The 18,031-nt window shown below is 45.1% G+C and overlaps 1 protein-coding gene across 1 annotated transcript in view; it reads right to left on the bottom strand.

Annotated features, from left to right (window-relative positions):
* actn1 (actinin, alpha 1) overlaps positions 1-15,471 on the bottom strand; it is a 55,023-nt gene extending 39,552 nt beyond the window's left edge. Inside the window, 1 exon segment of the mRNA XM_030116162.1 lies at positions 15,092-15,471. Coding sequence (XP_029972022.1) covers positions 15,092-15,196 — 105 coding nt within the window. The 5' untranslated portion in view covers positions 15,197-15,471.
* Between the last annotated feature and the right edge of the window lie 2,560 nt (positions 15,472-18,031).

Below are 18,031 nucleotides of genomic sequence, written 5' to 3'. Positions count from 1 at the left end.
GGAACCACAGAGATGACAGCTCAGCTAATGGTAATGCTGACAGTACAGCAGCACAGCTATGAACACATTATTCACGCAATATTACAAGTGAAAATGCATCATTTTTTACATTTCTGAAAGGTTTCACATTTACACGGCATTTACAACGTTTTGAAAACAATAACAGAGACGCAGGAAAAGATAGTGCGACCATGGCAGGCAGAGAACAATACGCTATAAACATGAACAGTGGCGAGTACACACACATTCATATGGACAAGTCCCAGCAGACAATAGACTGGGAGTCAGGACACTCCGGAGGCCGCCACTGTTGCTACTGTCCATGTGCTGAGCATGTGCAGAAGAACTATTTACTACGGCGGTGGTGCATATGGGCAGCAGCAGTGTTTTCCAAGCACTGTTGTAAATAAACCCTTAAAAGGCAACAAAAGGTTTCTGTTTTCCCCATTTTCTGAGACAGGTAAACAAACTGAAAGAAGCCACACATCTACTTACAAACGAAAAATAGGATGCTTTTATTGACTTTTTCTCACATGAATCCTGTCTGACTCACGCATCTCACCTGACAGAATCTCTCTCAGGACCTTACTTTATGACAGCAAAGTCTCTGTTGAGCTCGCGTCACACAAATTGGATGCAAATCTACGTTCCGATGTTATTCAAATAAAACCCAAAGAGCATCAAAGAAGGCACGCCGGGAGACGAGGCACTGAAAAGCTCAGTTCACCAGGTCAGACTGCGAGGGGCCACTCTGAGGAAAACTCACTTCGGTGTGGAATATATACAAAACAGCTCAGCTGCAGCTGAGGGGCAAAGTGAAAATGTGTTTTCACTTGAAATCGTTGTCGTTTGAACGGTGTCTCTGACATACTAATGGCTTTTATGCGTTTCATGTTGGCTTCACCGTCCAAAAACAGTCGGGGAAACTTTTCATCGTCCCCATTCAGAGAAATTGTGCGAAGTATAAACGATAAATAACAGTTTTAATGGAGCCAGACTGTCCGTGTGAAGCCCAGTGGCTGGTTTTACCCGACTCATAACACAGTAGTCATGAGTCAGCTCTCGCTCGCTTTGCCAGCAGCGGCCGTGTGACGGGAAGCGTGCGGCTCGGACGCCGTGCCGCTTTGTGCCGGAGCAGCGTTTTTCACTGCTGACCGTCACCTGACTCAGAGAAATGCTGAGCTGGGCGGAGCCACGCTGCACTCCAACAAAGGACACTTTCAACACATCTATACGTCAGCTGGACCGTACGCGTCCTGGAAAGGCCATTGTACGTGCGCGGCAAGTTTCTGTCCAACACAAACCACAGGCTGCCAGCACAGACTGATTTCTGATGACTTCAAACAATTCTGTTTTGTAGCTTAAACAGTTTGGAAGAGAACACACAGCACAACACACGAGTCCTGAACACTTTTCAGTAATATCTTTTCAGTTAAGCCGTAATAGTTCAAATGTCCTGGCAGCTGGGTTCTTCCGTTAGTAACACAGCCCACAGCGGGGACCGCAGCTTCACTGAAAAATACTGAAAAGATGCGACAAAAGCTGGATTACTGGTCTCCAGAAGAAAAAAGTGGAGAAAGACATGACGTACAAAGTCAATTCAGAAGCCAACCTTGTGCTTTCCAATGTCCTTCATGGAGTTTGTTAGGAGGAGTAGGAGTTCTAAATGATTTTAGAGTAAGTCTGCAGATTAAAAAAAAAATGTGCAGGTGCGTCTAAGAAAATGTGAATAAAATGGAAATTTTCCCCATATTGTAATCCAAACAGTGAACATGCTTCATACTTATTATGCATAAACTGGGATATAGTTTTATTCTCTAGAACTTTATAATAAAGGGAGCATTTCAAATTGTTCCTTTTTTTTTTTTCTTCAAATGAACAAGAGTAGAGATAACTGACAACGCAATTAACCTTCTAATATTCTGATTTCTGGGATGTGCACGTTCGTAAATCTAGTCTAAACAGAAGCGTGTGTGTGCGTGTGTGTGTGTGTGTGCGCGTGTGTGTGTGTGTGTAGGCTTTGTTTATGCGTGTGATCCTTTTGACAGCTGAACAAATAAAATTAAGGTTTCTAATCGTCACTCTCACGTCAAACAGAGAAATGAAAACATTTTCAGTTCAGTAAACAAACCTGAAGTGAAGAGTTTACTGAGAGAAGCAACACAATGAACTGAAACTCTGATCTCACACACACGCACAATGCAACCGACTGACCCTGACCTTCACATTGAAGGAAAAAACTGTTTTCATGTCACCAAAAACAAATCAATAAAATAATCAGGACTGATTCTTGTTTTGGGAGAAGTAATCCAGCTGCTGCTGATCTCTTGACGACACTCGAAGCTGATTGTTCGCTCACTAATAGCGGACGAGAGCTGGCTCCAGATCAGAGCAATCTCAGGAAAATCGAGGCTGGTGGTGAAATTAACCCCTCAACCTCATTGACTTGATAATATAACAGCAAGAGGAAAACAAAACAAACAGAGCTGGTCGATCAAACTAGTAGAAAAGGTCTGTCTTTCTCTGTGTGGCTTCTTAATTATTTGGAGCCAGGAACAGAAAGACAGAAAGGTTCTGAGAAGACGGCGATACTATGAAGTGATCAGTGTATTGAGGGCCGGCCGGCGCCGCTGCACGACTCCGGGGTTCCTGCTAGAAACATGCTGGTCGTTTCTGACAGCAATGTCAAAATACTGGAGCACTAAAACAATTACTGCTGAGCTTTTGAGTTCCGAAAATGTCAGGCTAAAGCTAAATCTACCATGCCTGTTCTGCCTTCACCTCCATCCTGCTGACATTTTATCTCAAAGATATTGAGCTGCATGAACAATTAAAGTTAGTGTAATGAGAGGGAAAGCAGCTGGATGGGGTCCGATAGCGGGCAGGGCGGGGCGGGGCGGATGGTGTTTACCATTCCTGCCACATAACCTCTGCAGCTTCTCTCGTTTTCTGAAATCGTCCTGTTAAACACTTGTTTCAATCAAGCATGTAAACTAGGCAGCTCGGAGCAGAAGATCCTTTTGTGTATTTTTACTGGCAGAAGCTGCTGCTTTCAATGGATTTTAATTCAATATATTACACTCGTGAATAACAAAGACACAAAGCTTTCAGTCTCAACTGGGAAGGCCAAAAAGAAAACAGACAGCAAATAAGTTCAAAATGAGTCTAAAAGATTGAGATAAAATCTGAAACAACTTGTTTCACAGCCGCCGACGCTCCTGTCGATATTGGGATGTTTCTCTGGCCACCATATCACGACAGTCCCAGAGTGAAGGCACAGCGCTTTTCTCCAGTTCTAGTTGAACATTCTCATCTGCACAAAATGCACAAACTGGTTCAAACTAACAGGAGTGAAAAAACGACTTGAGAGCAAACAACACTTTGATGAACCATCAGAAATATTGTTATTTTCGGGGAGTTTTTCATTGAATTTAAATGCAATCTAAAGCAGTTGTGAGGATCATCTTAAAGGTGTAATATAGGATGTTCTATTTGCTTTGAGTTCTGGGTGGATCCTCAAAATAACTGGTGGGTCTGTTTGTCAATCATTCTGACGAGCTGCTTTCGTAAGGCCGTTCTACGTGCTCGCTCCCAATAAGCTTCTCCCTTTTGCGCATTCAGAGTGTTTATGTAGCCGGTGAGCTTCGATTTCAGCTAGTACTTACCGATGGCGAGTCAGACATTATGAAACTGTAACTGTTTCGGAAAACAAGCTTTATGAGCGAGGCGGATCGCAGAAACTGTAAACAGAGCCGTGCACGCCCGGAGAAGATGAGGTCGCTCTCGCACGCTTCCGCCATTGATAGGCGTTTCCTGGGAGAAGCAGGAGAGCAGGGCGGATGGTCTGGCGCATGCACGTTTTTCAAAAAGTGAGTAACAGACGTTTGGCTTCGTCTTTTCGAGAAAATCCTGTATTACACCTTTAAATTGGAAAGGTTGCGGTTTCTATCCTCCATCCGGCCGTGTCTGTGTGTCCAAGTGTTCTTGAGCAAGACACAAAATCCCGAACTGCTTCCAGCAGAGTTTCACCACTCTGCATGTGAATGAGCGAATGTCAATAAAAATGTAATAAACTGCTGAAGCAGTTAAAAAAATGTGCTCTACAAGAAAAATCCATTCACCATATTTACCATATAAAGTGCATTTTTGCTGCTTGAGTGGCCTCAACATGCTTTATAATGCTATAAGCTCCCTCAAACATCATGAGGATGAACATGAGGTTCGCCGTTTCCCAGAAGACCCTTTGGCTCGTGGATATGGTGAGATCAGGGACTGTGGACTGAGGCTCTGGGTCAGACTGGCATCGGAACGCCAGATTAGCTGGGAGTGGCTTATTTCTGTGGACGCCCTGCGCTCCTCGCAGGACTGATGAGGGTTAAATAACTTGAACAACCTTCTTTTCCTGAGTGCTTCTGGCCTCCTCTGATTGATTTCATGAGGAATCCTTTGAACTGCCCTGGAGCGCCGCAGGTACATATGAACTCTGCTGCTGGCGATGAAACTGTGCAAACAACACCAGACAAACAAAACCCAGGGACACGAGTTGCACAAGTAACATAACATTAAGTTCTGAAAGGGGAGCTGCTTTTCCCACAGAGCAAGAAGAAAAAAGAAAAGCTCTACTGGGCATCTGTGTTTCTTCTCGGGGTTTTCTGAGCTGGATCAGCAGAAGGTCACAGAGGTTGTTGTTACCACAGCTGAGAGATGAGGACATGGGTCACAGTGGAGTCAGAGAAAAGTGGGAAAAAAAACAAAAAACAAAAAAAACACATGAGAACAGTTTGGAGGGCACACATGCTCCGTCCTCACGACCTATAAACTTCAGTAGTTTGAGAGTGGAAGCAGCTCCAGAGTAACTGAGCAATCAGCTGCTGCTGCACGCCTCCGCCCTCGGCGTCCGTCCGCCAGCCAGCACTTCACACGGCCCCGGCCGCTCTGCCAAGAGCTCTCCAGCGGGCCGGCTGCCCTCCAGCACGGGGCCAGCCGGGGCGGGGACGTCGATGGGAGGTGTCTGTTACCGCCGGTAATGAGATCTGCCACCGGCGCTTCACAGAAGCCGCCGCTGTTTACCGTCACGGGCGAAGTGGCGTTGCGGGCTAATCACGCTGCGAGCAGCAAAAAGTGAAGGCGGCGGAGCGAGTGACTGCCGCGCAATTTAATCATGCAAAGGCTGCTATTTCTGGAAAAAGTACAATGTGGAATGTTTTCTGCTTTTTGAAAAAAAACACCTCCACATCTCCACCAACATCCATGAAACACACCATCACAGTGGAGAGACATCAGCGTGTGACGCTGCATACCTGCAGGGACTCGGCTCAAACTGACCGCGAGCGTCTGTGGATCCGACGATCAATAGCCACTGATTGAAAATTCACACGTTCAATACTTGTCCCACTTTAGAAAGCCGCGGGAGTGCGGCAGAGCGAACGGCCTCGGGCCTCCATGTTCATCATGACGCTCTCCCTCCCAAGGACTCACTAACACAGATTGATGGATTGATTTATTGACAGCTTTATCATCATTCTGAGCTCGCAGGAACTTTTACTGCACCTCCTTTGTGCGCAGTGAAATTTTAAACCTCTGCACATTTACTGACTCCGTTTCATCTCTGACCGGCCACCCAAGGAAAGCTGATTCACCATATCGAGTTAAGCTCCCTCGAATTAGATGTAATTGCCTGAAATGCAAATAAAACCTTCAGAAACATCCTGTCTTCATTGTTCAATTGCCCATTTGCTGCACGCAGAGCAAATAAGAGCGGCGCGCCGCCCTCTGAGCGGTGGAAGACCTGCTTCCAGATAAGGCCAGCGGGGAGCTCAGACTACAGCAAGCAGAGGAAAACTTCCTTAAATCCGCCGCCACCCACTCGGCGCCATCAAGCAGAACTGACAGAGGGAGACGGTGGCGAGGAAGAGCGCAAAAACAAGGGGGTGAAACAAAGGTGAGACCGACTGACGACGGAGGAAACAGAGACGTTTCGATAGAATATGCACTTAAATTTACCTCCATTTTAAACAAATTTTTATACTATAGTTTAAAATATTTTACATGAGAACATTTTCAAGTAAAAAAAAAAACTCTTTTGTTGTGTTTTTGTGCCCATTTGTATGACAATGATGATAGCATGGCCCAACATGCTAACCACATCACTTTCAAAGTATCTGCCGTTTCCCTGTAAACGGGCATCATTTTCAAAATGTTTCCGAGTTAAATCTAAGCTTTTCTGAAACGAAAAATGTAAAAACGATGCGTCTTTTCACATGAAACAATGTGGCCTTAAATGTGTGTTTTTACACTGGGAATGTGCATGTGGAGCAAACTATGCACATACAGGGAGAACATGCAAACTCCACTCCAACTCCTGACCTGTGAGACGAGCGTAAACCACCAACATGTGACGTTAAATCACTGTAACCCAGTAAAAGTAGCAACGCACTGTGCATTTTTAGCAATCTCAGAGGAAAGCCAATCGATCGTGATGAAATCCTTCATCTCTGGCCTTCTGTCTCACAGTGAGAGGGGTTTGCAGACACATGTTGTCACAGTCAAATGGTGCTGTCCTGCAGATGCCTAAAACCATTGTGATTTCTTCCCTTTGACCTCTAAAAAATATAAATTTGCATTAATACTCCTTTTAAATAGCCTGTCTTAAGTTTGCCGTCATACTAGTTTTCACTGACAAACACATCTGATGTGACAGGTGTGTTTTAAGCGATTATGTTCTTCGGATTACCTGTAATAAACTCAGATTAATCATGCAGTAGAAGAGAAAACACCCTTGGAGCACGTGCAGAAAGAAGAGAGACATTTGATCCGTCACACACAGTCCTCGCTGGTGATGATAAATTATTGACTCCGGGTTGACAAAGCGACAAAGGATGTGCTCCTGAACACACCCTCATTGTGCCCGGACCTGAAAGCTCCTCTGTCTGAGCCTCTTCTTCCACTCGCTGCCTCCTCCCTCCTCCCCCCTCGCTCAGCTCCACCCACACTGATCCTGAATGGAAAGGTGTGCCTGCTGCCTGCTTTTACCACGGTATCTGTTTACTCAAAGCTTTTTTTTTTTCCCCCCCGACGCACTGCAGCTGCTTCTGTGTGGAAGCTTAAAGCTAATGCGCTCACATGTTAGCAGACTGTTTGAATACAGTACAACCCCCCCCCCCCGCTCCCGCCCTACACACACACACACACACACACTCCACCTCCAGCTTCAAAGAGAGGCTTCACAGCGAGCACATGCGCTGGAGAATGCATGTGGTTTGATTAATAGCATTAGCAGAGGAAAGACTCCACGACATCCTTCCCATGCGGTGCAGCAAAAATGCTGGGAAACATACAGACAGATCACCTATAAACCCCTCCCGGCTCGTGCATTATTGAAAACATGTGACCGTAAGTGTGTAGTGGTTCCAGACGCGCTTCGACATGGAGAAGTTTTTTTTTTTTTTTTTTTTGACTGCTTTGCACTGTTTGCTCCACAGGAAATGCACCTTGACCCCAAATCCCTGGATGGATGTGGAATCTAAAAGGCTCCCAGTCTGGAGCTGGAAATGCAGCGATGGCCGGGCTGCGCAGGATGAAGTGGCAACTGTAAAAACTGCAGATGAAGCAAAGCAGACAAACTTCTCCGAACCTAAACGAGGCTGTAAAAATTCATTGGACAATCAGCCCTGAAGCCGTTTTAATGGCCGATGACTGAGAGCTCAGGGCCGCGTTTCTGTACACGTTTCTAAATATGGAGCCCGAGCTTGAGAAAATAAGCGATGTGAGAATTTGCGTGAGGGCCCTGGCATTTGGGAACCGTTCAGATAAGAGCGCTGTAATTGCTCACGTTTGACTTTTCAAACAGTGGATTCTTAAAAGAGTCCGGAGCAGCGGCGTTCAGCTCGACGAGGGCGAATCAGGGATGAAGAGCAGGAAAATGTTTTCCAGACCGAGAAGCTCTGCTGCGGCTCAGCCTTCATCCTTCAGGCTTGTTTCATTCATTAGCTCCTGTAAACACAAAGGAGACACACTCCGACCTCGCTGTGCTCTCAATCACTCACTCCATGAAGCTGGAAAAGCAAACTTTGGAAGTGTGTGTGTGGCACAAAATGAAGATCAAAACTGAGAGTTGGATGAGCAAATAAAGTGAAGCTGTGCATTAAGATGAGGGAATAAGTTCTCAGGTTGACTCAATGTTTTGACTGATGAGCTTGATGGGAGTTAGACTGAAATTAATCTTATGAAAACAATACAAGATTAAAAGTGAGAATGTAGAAAAAAATATTACAAGATGAGGACAAAAATTTGATCAACAATAAATTTACTCGTTAAAACTGTATTTTAATCAGTATGAAGAATATTGTGACTTCTTAAACAGAGAAAACACTGAAAGAATCGACTTTAAAATTGGGAAATGTTATAAAGACAATTGTTTTTCCAGAGCCTCTAAAGGAAACCCTCTGCGTGGCGGTGTGTGTGTGTGTGTGCGTGTGCTGTAGCATCAGTAACAGTGAGTGCTCAGCTGCTCGTATACACAGGAGGTGTTCAGACACCGTGCTGAAGATAAGTTTCCTTTGTGTGGGAAACGCTCAGAGCTCAGAACACAATGATCGCGGGTGAATAGAATAATCAACAAGATGTCTAAAAATACACTTTTGGTTCTCCTTTAATCCCCCACAAAACAAAAATAATCCAATGCTAACATTTACAGCCACACTGGGAGCAGAGAAACAACTCAAGGACTCAGGAACAACCAAACAAACACTTTCTTTTGGTATTCATGATATTTTCAGTAGATCCTGGAAGTATCAACATGTGCCGTAAAGCAGCTCTCCAGAGGACGAGTGTCTGAGCAGCTGCTCCGACCTTTCTTGAGTAAATACTGCCACCAGTTCTCTAACTAAAGCCTCAAGAGGATGAATCTGCTCCCCGAGACGCAGAGTCGGGTTATATAAGAGTCATTAGACACAGGTCAGAGTCTCCTGACACACGATACATCAACCCGCAGCTCCAGGCCATGAAGAGGAGACGCTTCCATCCCCGATTCCTGAAAGCTCCTCATTAGGCCCAGATAATAAGATGTTTCGGTTAATTATGAGAGGTACTCGATCAAATTTGGACCTCTTTAACACCGGATCGGCTTACCGTCAGAGCAAAGGAGAACGGACGAGGTGACGGCCTGGAAGAAAGCGAGTCCTGCACCAAGTTTGGAGTTGTGTTAAAAGTGGGTGAAAAGGACGGAAACATAGTGAGCGAGTGTTTAAACTATGTTCAGAGTTTACACTCTTAAAACATTCTTAGCTTACATTCTTTAACAATTATGTCACTTTAAAAATGTGTGTCGATTAAAGTTTGTGGCCATTTTTAAAACCTTCAGCACATCAGGCCATTGACTCATGTTTCTCGAATTTGCATCTCCAGCTGTGTCCCATTGAGATGTATCTCTGGCCACAACTTTCCCCTTGGATTTAAACTGAATTGGAACTTTGACTCCAGACAGGAACTTTGAGAGAACTTTGGCTGAATCACTGGCGCTGACGTCGTGCACGTTGTGCATTTTTTAGATAAAACCACAACTGTGCACTTGGAAGGGATAGCTGCAGGTTGTGCAGCAGTTATGTGGGACAATTAAGAACTTTTGAGGATAAAGCTTGAGACTCATGGAGACTGAAGTTTGTGTCACTCATGACTCATGACAAGACGATCTGCATCCCGATTCCCGGTTGGACCCGTCCCGCCGGGCTGGCAGTAGCAACATAAACCTCAGAGATGCTCCTGGATCCTGGATCCCGGATCCCCTCGGCCCGGGCGCCGGCCTGTGACCCCATCAATCAGGGCAAATGAGACAGAACCCCGAGCGCACGGCGGCGGCGGCACGACGGCTCTCCTGGGAGCGCCGGACAGGATTTATAGCCCTGCTTTATCAACCAGGACAGCGAGCGGACGCAGGATTATCAGCAGCGGCTCCAGACACTTCCATCGAGGTATCCTTCAGACAATTCTTCAATTTTCTGACTTGAGCGTTTCCCGGTGAGCAGCAGCTGCTCGGGCAGATGACTCAGTGACACAGAGGAGGAGAGCGAAGCTCGTCCTGCTGAACGGCAGACAGAGGAGCGCTCGCTTCACCAAAACATCTCTGAATCAGACGTCTGAGACACAGATGCAGGAGTCTGCACCACTGCCACACTGTGACTACAAGGAACAACTCAACACTTATTTCAAATTGTGAATTATAAGATAAGAGGCATGTTGTAGCATTTATCGCTCTTATAGATGATCCTGTTTGTAAATGAGTCCAGTCTGTGCAGGACTGAGCGTTTCTGTGACCTTTCACAGCCTGGATGAACAGATGAACCTTGACCTCTGCAGGTTCAGGCTTCCTGTGGGACACAGCTCTGTCGGCAAGACAACATTTTCACGTGCAAACGGAAAACTTTCACTGCGTTTCGGCGGTCCGTTTACACAACAACAGAGCTTAGAGTCAGACAATGATCCAGCTTCTCCATCCAGCGTTTTGTTCTCTGCATCTGTGTGACGATTCATTACCGTAACACACAGCAGCGCCCACTGGCTCCCCGACATGGAAACGACATCTTTTTCAGCGTTTCGCCGTTGTCATGGAAACGGACATCATTTTAGAGAAACACTGAGATGTGAACACAAAACCTTTCAGAAACTGAAATGCAGAAATGGTTTCACTTGAAATCAGAGCAACTCTTCAGTATCTATTAAAATAAGAATCTATGGCATTAAATCATAGACTACAGCCTTTAAGAATTAAAAATATTTTTATCTTGGCATGACTGACGCATCATGGCAAGGTGCTCGTTGGGTGTTTTCACTGGGAAGTGGAAGTCTGGTGGCTCAGGCCTCACCGGCAGGCCGGACGCAGATGTCAAACTTCTGACGGTTTATCTCTTGAAATGGTCTTTATTACACTCTGTTCCCAAATGAGAAGTGAAAACAGGAACTTCATCTTCAGGACTACATCCTCAGAAAAGAGAAAGAGAAAGAGACTTTAAAAAAAAAAAAAAAAAAAAGTTTCTAAAGGTGCATCGTGGGAGAAGAGGAATTCGATGACAAGAAGCCGTTTGCGAGGCGGCCACAGCTGAGATTACAAATCCCATGATGCAATCCATGAAACAGCAGCCGGTGGGGAACAGAAAAAAAAAAACACGCCACTGCTTCTGGTTTTGTTCCTCAAACTGCAACGTCACTCTGACGTGTGTGTGTTGTGTCAGCCTGAACAATAAACCATCATTTAAGAAAAGATTCCTGAGCAGAGAACATAAAGACGGGCTTGGCTCCGTGCTGATGACTGAAGCGTCAACGACTCCAGAAAAAAAAAAAAGAAAACGTTGAAACAATAAGATCTTCTTTCTTAAATTAATTATTAAAAGAGATACTGATGGAGTTTCATTCATTCGACTGTTACAAGTTACAATTTTTGTTGATTCTGGATCAACTTTTTATTGATTCTGGATCCCAACAGTTTTCTGACTGTTCAAATGACATGAACTGTGACAGCGTAAATGCAGAGTGTGATCACAAAGTGTATACTGTGGCAGCGCTGGAATCGGAAACTTTTAGCTTTTAAAACTGGAGGATTAAAATATTCAGTCAATTAACTCATTAACCGTGTATCCAGCGTGTTCAGTGAAAACACGAAGTGTTCGTTCTGGCGCTGGGTCCTCGTGGTTTTAGGTTAAGCACATTTTGTTCACAGGTGCAGATCAGATTTCATTTTATGACCGATTCATGCAGGAAACTACAAAAAAAAAACTTTTTCTTGCTTCTGTAACACAAAGCAGTCGCTGTAAAACCTGCCGGCCTGCAGAATGAATCAGCCCTGCATCATGATTTGTAGAAATGTGCCGGCCAGCACTCTGCAGCTGCCAGTCAGCGCAACAAAACGTCCGTCTGAGGGGAACCTCGGGGGATTTCGTGCTCTCTGTGTTTCTGTCTCGTGCGATGCTCCGTCAGAAGTTCACGGGTGGAAGTGAGCGGCTTGTGAAATCAGCCGCTCTTATCTGTGAGCTGACATGTAGCGTCGCAGCGGGGGAATGTGGGTGTGTGTTGGGAGTGTTTGGGACCTCAGAGGTTGGGGTGTGGGCGATGGGAGGTGGGAGGGCGGGAGGGCCGGTGCAAGGTATTGCAGCTCGTAGCCTTATAAGGACAAACCTGGACAAATGATAGCAGTTAACACCTGAACTCCACCTTCCTGCTTAAGAAAGAAAAAAAAAACTGCAAATTACAGGATGCTGATGATAGAGATCATTCGGGGTAACACATAAACAAATCCTCCATTTGGGTGAAAGTATGTGAAGGCTGCAGCTTTAAGGAAGTGTAGGTGGGACACCTGGGTCTGCAGAGACGATAAGAGGATGCCTTCATACCCAGGAGCTCAGGTTGGGACTTGCACCACACTCCAAATATTTAAAACGCCCCCTGACATGCTGAGTTCATGTGCGTGGAGCTGGGTTGGAAAACAGAACAACAACTTCTCAACTGCACAGTGGGCACTCATTAAAAACCATGTTTAATATCATACCGTTTTTAAACTTCTTCTTGAAAAACCGACGTATGATCTTCAGCCTAAAACAGTGTCGACCACTTAACAGGCTAATATCACTTCAGTTTGTGCTTCTGTGACCCGATGTCCACATCGCAGCACAAACACTCGCATTACCATGACTGTGCTTCGTTTTGGAATGTGTCTCACGCCTAAATGATATTAAAATGAATTAAACTAAGTGGCGAAAAGGTGAATTCAGGATGATGTTTGCTGCTTTCAAACACTGAAGACGAGTCAGAAGGATTACATCTTGATAGAGGGGGGTTGAGTTGTCCGTGTGCAAGTTTCTGCCTGCACCATCAAAACAAAAACACTGAAATATCCAACTTTAACTGTTTCCTCCTTGTCTGTCAATGTTTTTTTCCCTCTGAGTGAATGTCTGTATGCATGAAGACTCCAGAAGAGGGTCAGAGATATACCTGTCTTTCAGTGAGCTTTATGTGCACGTTTACAAACTCTTTTCCTGCACTAAACCAGCAGAAACACACAACTCATCAACTACTGCTTCCTCCTTGTTCTGCTAAAGTGTCTCCCGTCTTAATGTATGAAAATGAATAAACCACCACATTGCAATCTGGAAAACTGACTCCAGGATGCTGTTTGATGCACTGAAACGTCTGTCTGCATGTTTACAACATTCTATCACCAAATAAGAGGAAGAACACTCGAACGTGACTGGCTCTCATTCAGTTTTCTGATCTCTTAGTTTGTTTATTTGAATGAATCAGCATCCTAAACTTTAAAATAGTGGCTTCCAGATGCTGCTTTAGGTGTGTTTTTGCAGCATTCTGCTGGTAATTAACCGCAAAAAAAACCCAAGAAACACTCAACTAACCCACTTTAACTGGGTGCATGTTCAAATGAATGAACCAAGCATATTGGTGGCACACTGAGTGGCTCTGGGATGCAGTGTGAGGCAGTCAAACACTGGAACGGGTCAGAAATGAAAGATCCTGATTAAAAGAGGCCTCCAGGTTCTTAATCATCCTGTGAGGAATGTGTACTATGTGCACTCACATGCATATGGATGAGCATGCGTGTGTGCGTGACAATTCTGTTCTCCTTGAGGTCTGAGGACTGAGGTGCACGCCTGCTGTCTTCCCTCTAATTGTGGTCAGATCTCAGCATAGCCACTTATCATTGCTGTGAGTGGTGGGAGTGCAGCGATGAATTAAACATCCCAGCTCTCCACGGGATGATTAGATCAATGAGGGTCATGCAGGCAGACAGAAATATGCAGGTCATCACAGGAAAGTATTTCAACACAGATCAGCAGTGTCTGATACGGGATGACTGGACTGGTTTCAGGCAAACTCCTCCTTTACTGACTTTTACGCAAAAAAGTGAGCTCTGATGTCCGAATCTGACTTCAGCCCCGCAAACTTTCCCTTTATTTGCTTTTACACCGGTAGCTGCTTGTCGGTGACATAATCCAGGAAACTAGAAGCTCCGCAGAGCAAGAAAGAAACTTGGGGAAAAGTTTTCCAACAGCAGCGCGAGAGGGGCCGATTATTACCATTTTTGGGCACGCTTGCTCCCATGCAAGCCCAGCCCAAACCACAGCGCTTACTCAGATTCCACAGCACTTTTCTTCCCCCTTTTTCAAAGCCGAGGAAAAGTATGGGGAGAAGGAGAGGAAAAAAAAAAAGAAAAGAAAAGGAAAGGATCGCCCCTTCTCGAAACAGACCATTCATACTGAGAGGTGGAAAAGAGCAGCAGCTGCGAGGCGCGTGGAGGAGATCTGGGCTGGTTAATATAAGATCACCCGAAGATTATCTCCTTCCTGACCAGGCCAAATCATTCAAGTGGAAAATAACAAAGCCACGCTTCATGCAGACAGAAAAACACACCGACAGCGAAGAACTTGCGTTGACTGTCTTCACCTCAATCGTGGAAAGTCGTGCAAAGAAAAACGCGCTAAATCGCGCGTAAATGCAGAAATTTGCACCGTCGATGACGGTGGGAGAGGGTTTACCCCCACGTCTCAGACGGAAACTGAATCCGCCGGGTGTTAAGCATGGCCTAATCCACGTCGCATCATCCAGCAGATGACACGGATGACAGGAGGGGCCGGGCGCGCACGATCCGCAGTCAAGCGCATGGCTGACATCTGTTGCGCAGGAAAGGTGGCAGCCCTGCCCGGGTTTTAATTGTTTTCCTCCCCCTCCTCCCGGCTACTCTTTCCCCCCTGCCACAATCATAAAGGGAGGGCCTCCTTCCCTGCATACATTTCATAAGCTTCTGCGGGGATCTCGTGCCGAGTGGTAAAAGTTTGCGCGCAGGCTCTGACTCCTGACTAAAGTAGCGCAGGACGGCGCGCAAGGTGATTACCGGAGATAAAGAGCCTGGCGATTCCAGCAAACAGCTGCCGGTCGGTGTTTGGACTGAAGGATCAATCTGCTGTCACCGATCCCTGCCAATAACGAGCACACACACATACACGCGCGCGCCGGCTTTCTGGACCCCGGCATCGGGTTTGCCCCCATCACGAAACACACCGCAGCCGCACTTCCGCACTGGAGGGAGTCTCACCTTCCTCTGCTGCTTCTCCCAGGCAGGATCCAGCAGGAGATCCCGATCCCAGTCATCTTCTTGTTGCATATAGTCTCCGTCCTCGTCATACTGTTCCATAGTCATAAAGCTGTATAATAATAATAATAATAATAATAATAATTTATATATCTATATATAAATGCGCTCTGCGTTTGGCTCGTATGTCCCCCGGTACTCGGTGAGGTGATGTTGGTCTACTCTCCTCCGCGCATTCAAGACGGCGTGTGGATGAAATTAACGGTCCTCCTCCCCCGGCCTCTCTCTCTTTCTCTCTCGGTCTCTCTCTGTCTCTCTCTCTCTGCTGTTTTTCCCGGCAGGAGACGCTCGGCAGGCGGACAGACGCGCAGACAGACGGGCGGTGGGCAGGTCCAGAGCGCGGAGGACCGAGCGACACACATTAAAACTTTGCCTCAGACAAATTCAACCCGGAGCTCTGATTGGACGCCCCGAGGCCAGAGGGCCCACCCCCCTGCGCGCTGATTGGTCAGTTCCCCTGCCAGTGCCGAGTCTTTATATCCAAGGTTGCCTATGTAGGTTGATCCAAACATCTGACTGTCTCATTGAGATTACGGCCACATAAATGGTTTCAGTTGGTGTGCAGGCTTTTAAAAGTCATTTAAATACGTTTTTTTTTAAAGAAGTTCATTCATAAAAATGTCAGGGAAATATGCTGCATTATGGGAAACAGGAGTTCTCCTCAAGTAAATGACTTTCTGTCAGACTCATGGCCTGTCCAAGGTGTAAAAATCAGCGCCAGTCCTGGTCTTTCTTGTAAATGTTTATCTTTATTTTTAACTGCAAAATCCTTTATAAATACTGTCAGATTGGATGAATCACCGAACTGGACGTGTCGGGGTCTCGAGAGGCAAAATCAACCGTCAAAGTCAAGCTGTAAACGTAACAAAAGCTCATTTGTTCCATTGTTTTTAAAAATACAGCCTCAAGCTAAAAATCTGGATGAAGTCTGTAGACAAGCTTTGCAGAGAAGTGGAGTGCTGTTGGACACACACTCTACACAATAAGATCTTATAAATAACAACTAAACCAAAACTGACCACAAAGCAAAGTGAAGACGTCCAAAAAGCGATGAATCAGAGGCTCAAACACTTGAACGTCTGTGCAGAAGAGCTACTTCAACTTCTCCAGTAAAGGCTAAAAAGACAAACACTCTGAAAAGTATCCATGCTGAAGGACATTCCTCTTTGTTCAGGCCACCGACTTCAAACATTTCTCCTAAACAAGACCTTGAAGGAGGAATTTGTTGCTTTTCTGAAACTGCTTCATTGTCGCCGTTATCTGTTTCACCTTCAGCCATCTGGCCGCTCAAGTTCTCCCTCATAACACAAAACAATTTCAGTCTTTGTGTTTAAAGGGTGGCAGTAAAAAGGTAAAAGTCGAAGGACTTGTGCCAAAAAAAACACCACCAGTGTCGTAATAGAGATTTCTATTGTTTTTGGGTCAGTTTGAGCAGATTTCTGAAGCTGTCATTCATATACTGGCCTGAAAATACGTCGTGGTTCCATACAATGATCTCTGCATGCCAGATTAAAATCCACAGCACTAGAATCAAGACAGCATACTGATTACACTTTAAAATTGACAGTTTTATGTGAAGCAGGTTCATCATACCAAACGTAACAGAATAGAATAGGTGTAAAATGTAATTCGGTGTGTTGGAGACAAGTTCACTGCAGGTCATTCAGTGGAAAGAGTCCGTTTGCAGGCTGTGTAGTCAATGGAGAGACAATATAAAGGTCAAAGGCCATTCAAATCATACTTAAGTAGAAAGACGTTATGGAGAAAAAAGGAAAAAAAATCTCTGAATCTTGACCAAAAAGGTTAAAAATGCCTGTTTGTGGCTCTGAGCTGGAGAGGAGGGGCTCATTCATCTGCGTCCAGAGTCAAGGAGGAGAATGCAAAGGTGAGTCGCAGTGAGCATGAGAGGAGATGACCAGGTCTGCCTCTGCCTTGTAAGGTAAACCGACTCCCTCACACACACACACACACTCACTCACACACACACAGGGCAGCAGAGTGGGATTGCCCTGACAAGTCAGGAGAAAGTGCAGCTCTTCCATATATGGACAAACTTCCAGCAGCGAGTGTTTGGGAAAGTGATGTCAGGATCAGACTGCCAGCTCTGGACCGCCCCACACACACACACACCCACACACACACACACACACACACACACACACGGCCCCAAAAATAGCTGACTGCAGCTTGTTAGTGATAGAAAGTGAACCGCTGAGATAATTATACAGGCTTCCATTAGCTAATTAGCTCACAGACATTCGGAAACAAAGCGATTCATTAGATTTACATTTAATGTTATGTAGAAAAGCAGCTCATGCACTGTTTATTAGCTGCATTGATTAAAAAGCCAGTTTGATCAGTCTTCTAATGGTAATTCCAATCAGTTCATTAAGAGACTGAATAGGATTAAAGCTTGGATATCAACTCTCATTCTTTAGAAAACTCGACTTTGAATTCATATTACGAGTTCAGTTCATTCATCTTAAGCACTGAAAGCCATTCAACCATGAAAATGAACATTATTATAACAGATAAAGAGGTAAAAGTATCTGTATTTTCACAGAGGAACAGAGTAAGACGTGTTCATTTGAAAGGACATTTTCCATCAATCACTTTTCATTCAGGCTAAAGTCACTCATGTGTCTGTTGGAAAGTATCAGCCAACATCTCTTTACTTTTAATTTTTTTATCCTATTCAATATAGTGCAAAACGATAACATGAAAATGTGACTTTTAACTACATAATGGAGACTTTCAAGCTCTACGTCTAATTTTGAAGTCTTAGTATTACTGTATTTCATCTAATAAGACATCAGCTCACGTTTAACAGTGTTCTGCACAATTTTCCCAGATGGGTGTTGAAAAACTATACAGTATATCCTC

This window comes from Salarias fasciatus, chromosome 19 (assembly GCF_902148845.1).
Source record: "Salarias fasciatus chromosome 19, fSalaFa1.1, whole genome shotgun sequence".
NCBI lineage: Eukaryota > Metazoa > Chordata > Actinopteri > Blenniiformes > Blenniidae > Salarias > Salarias fasciatus.
Note: the sequence above shows the minus strand (reverse complement) of the source record. Positions and strands in the feature narration are given on the sequence as shown.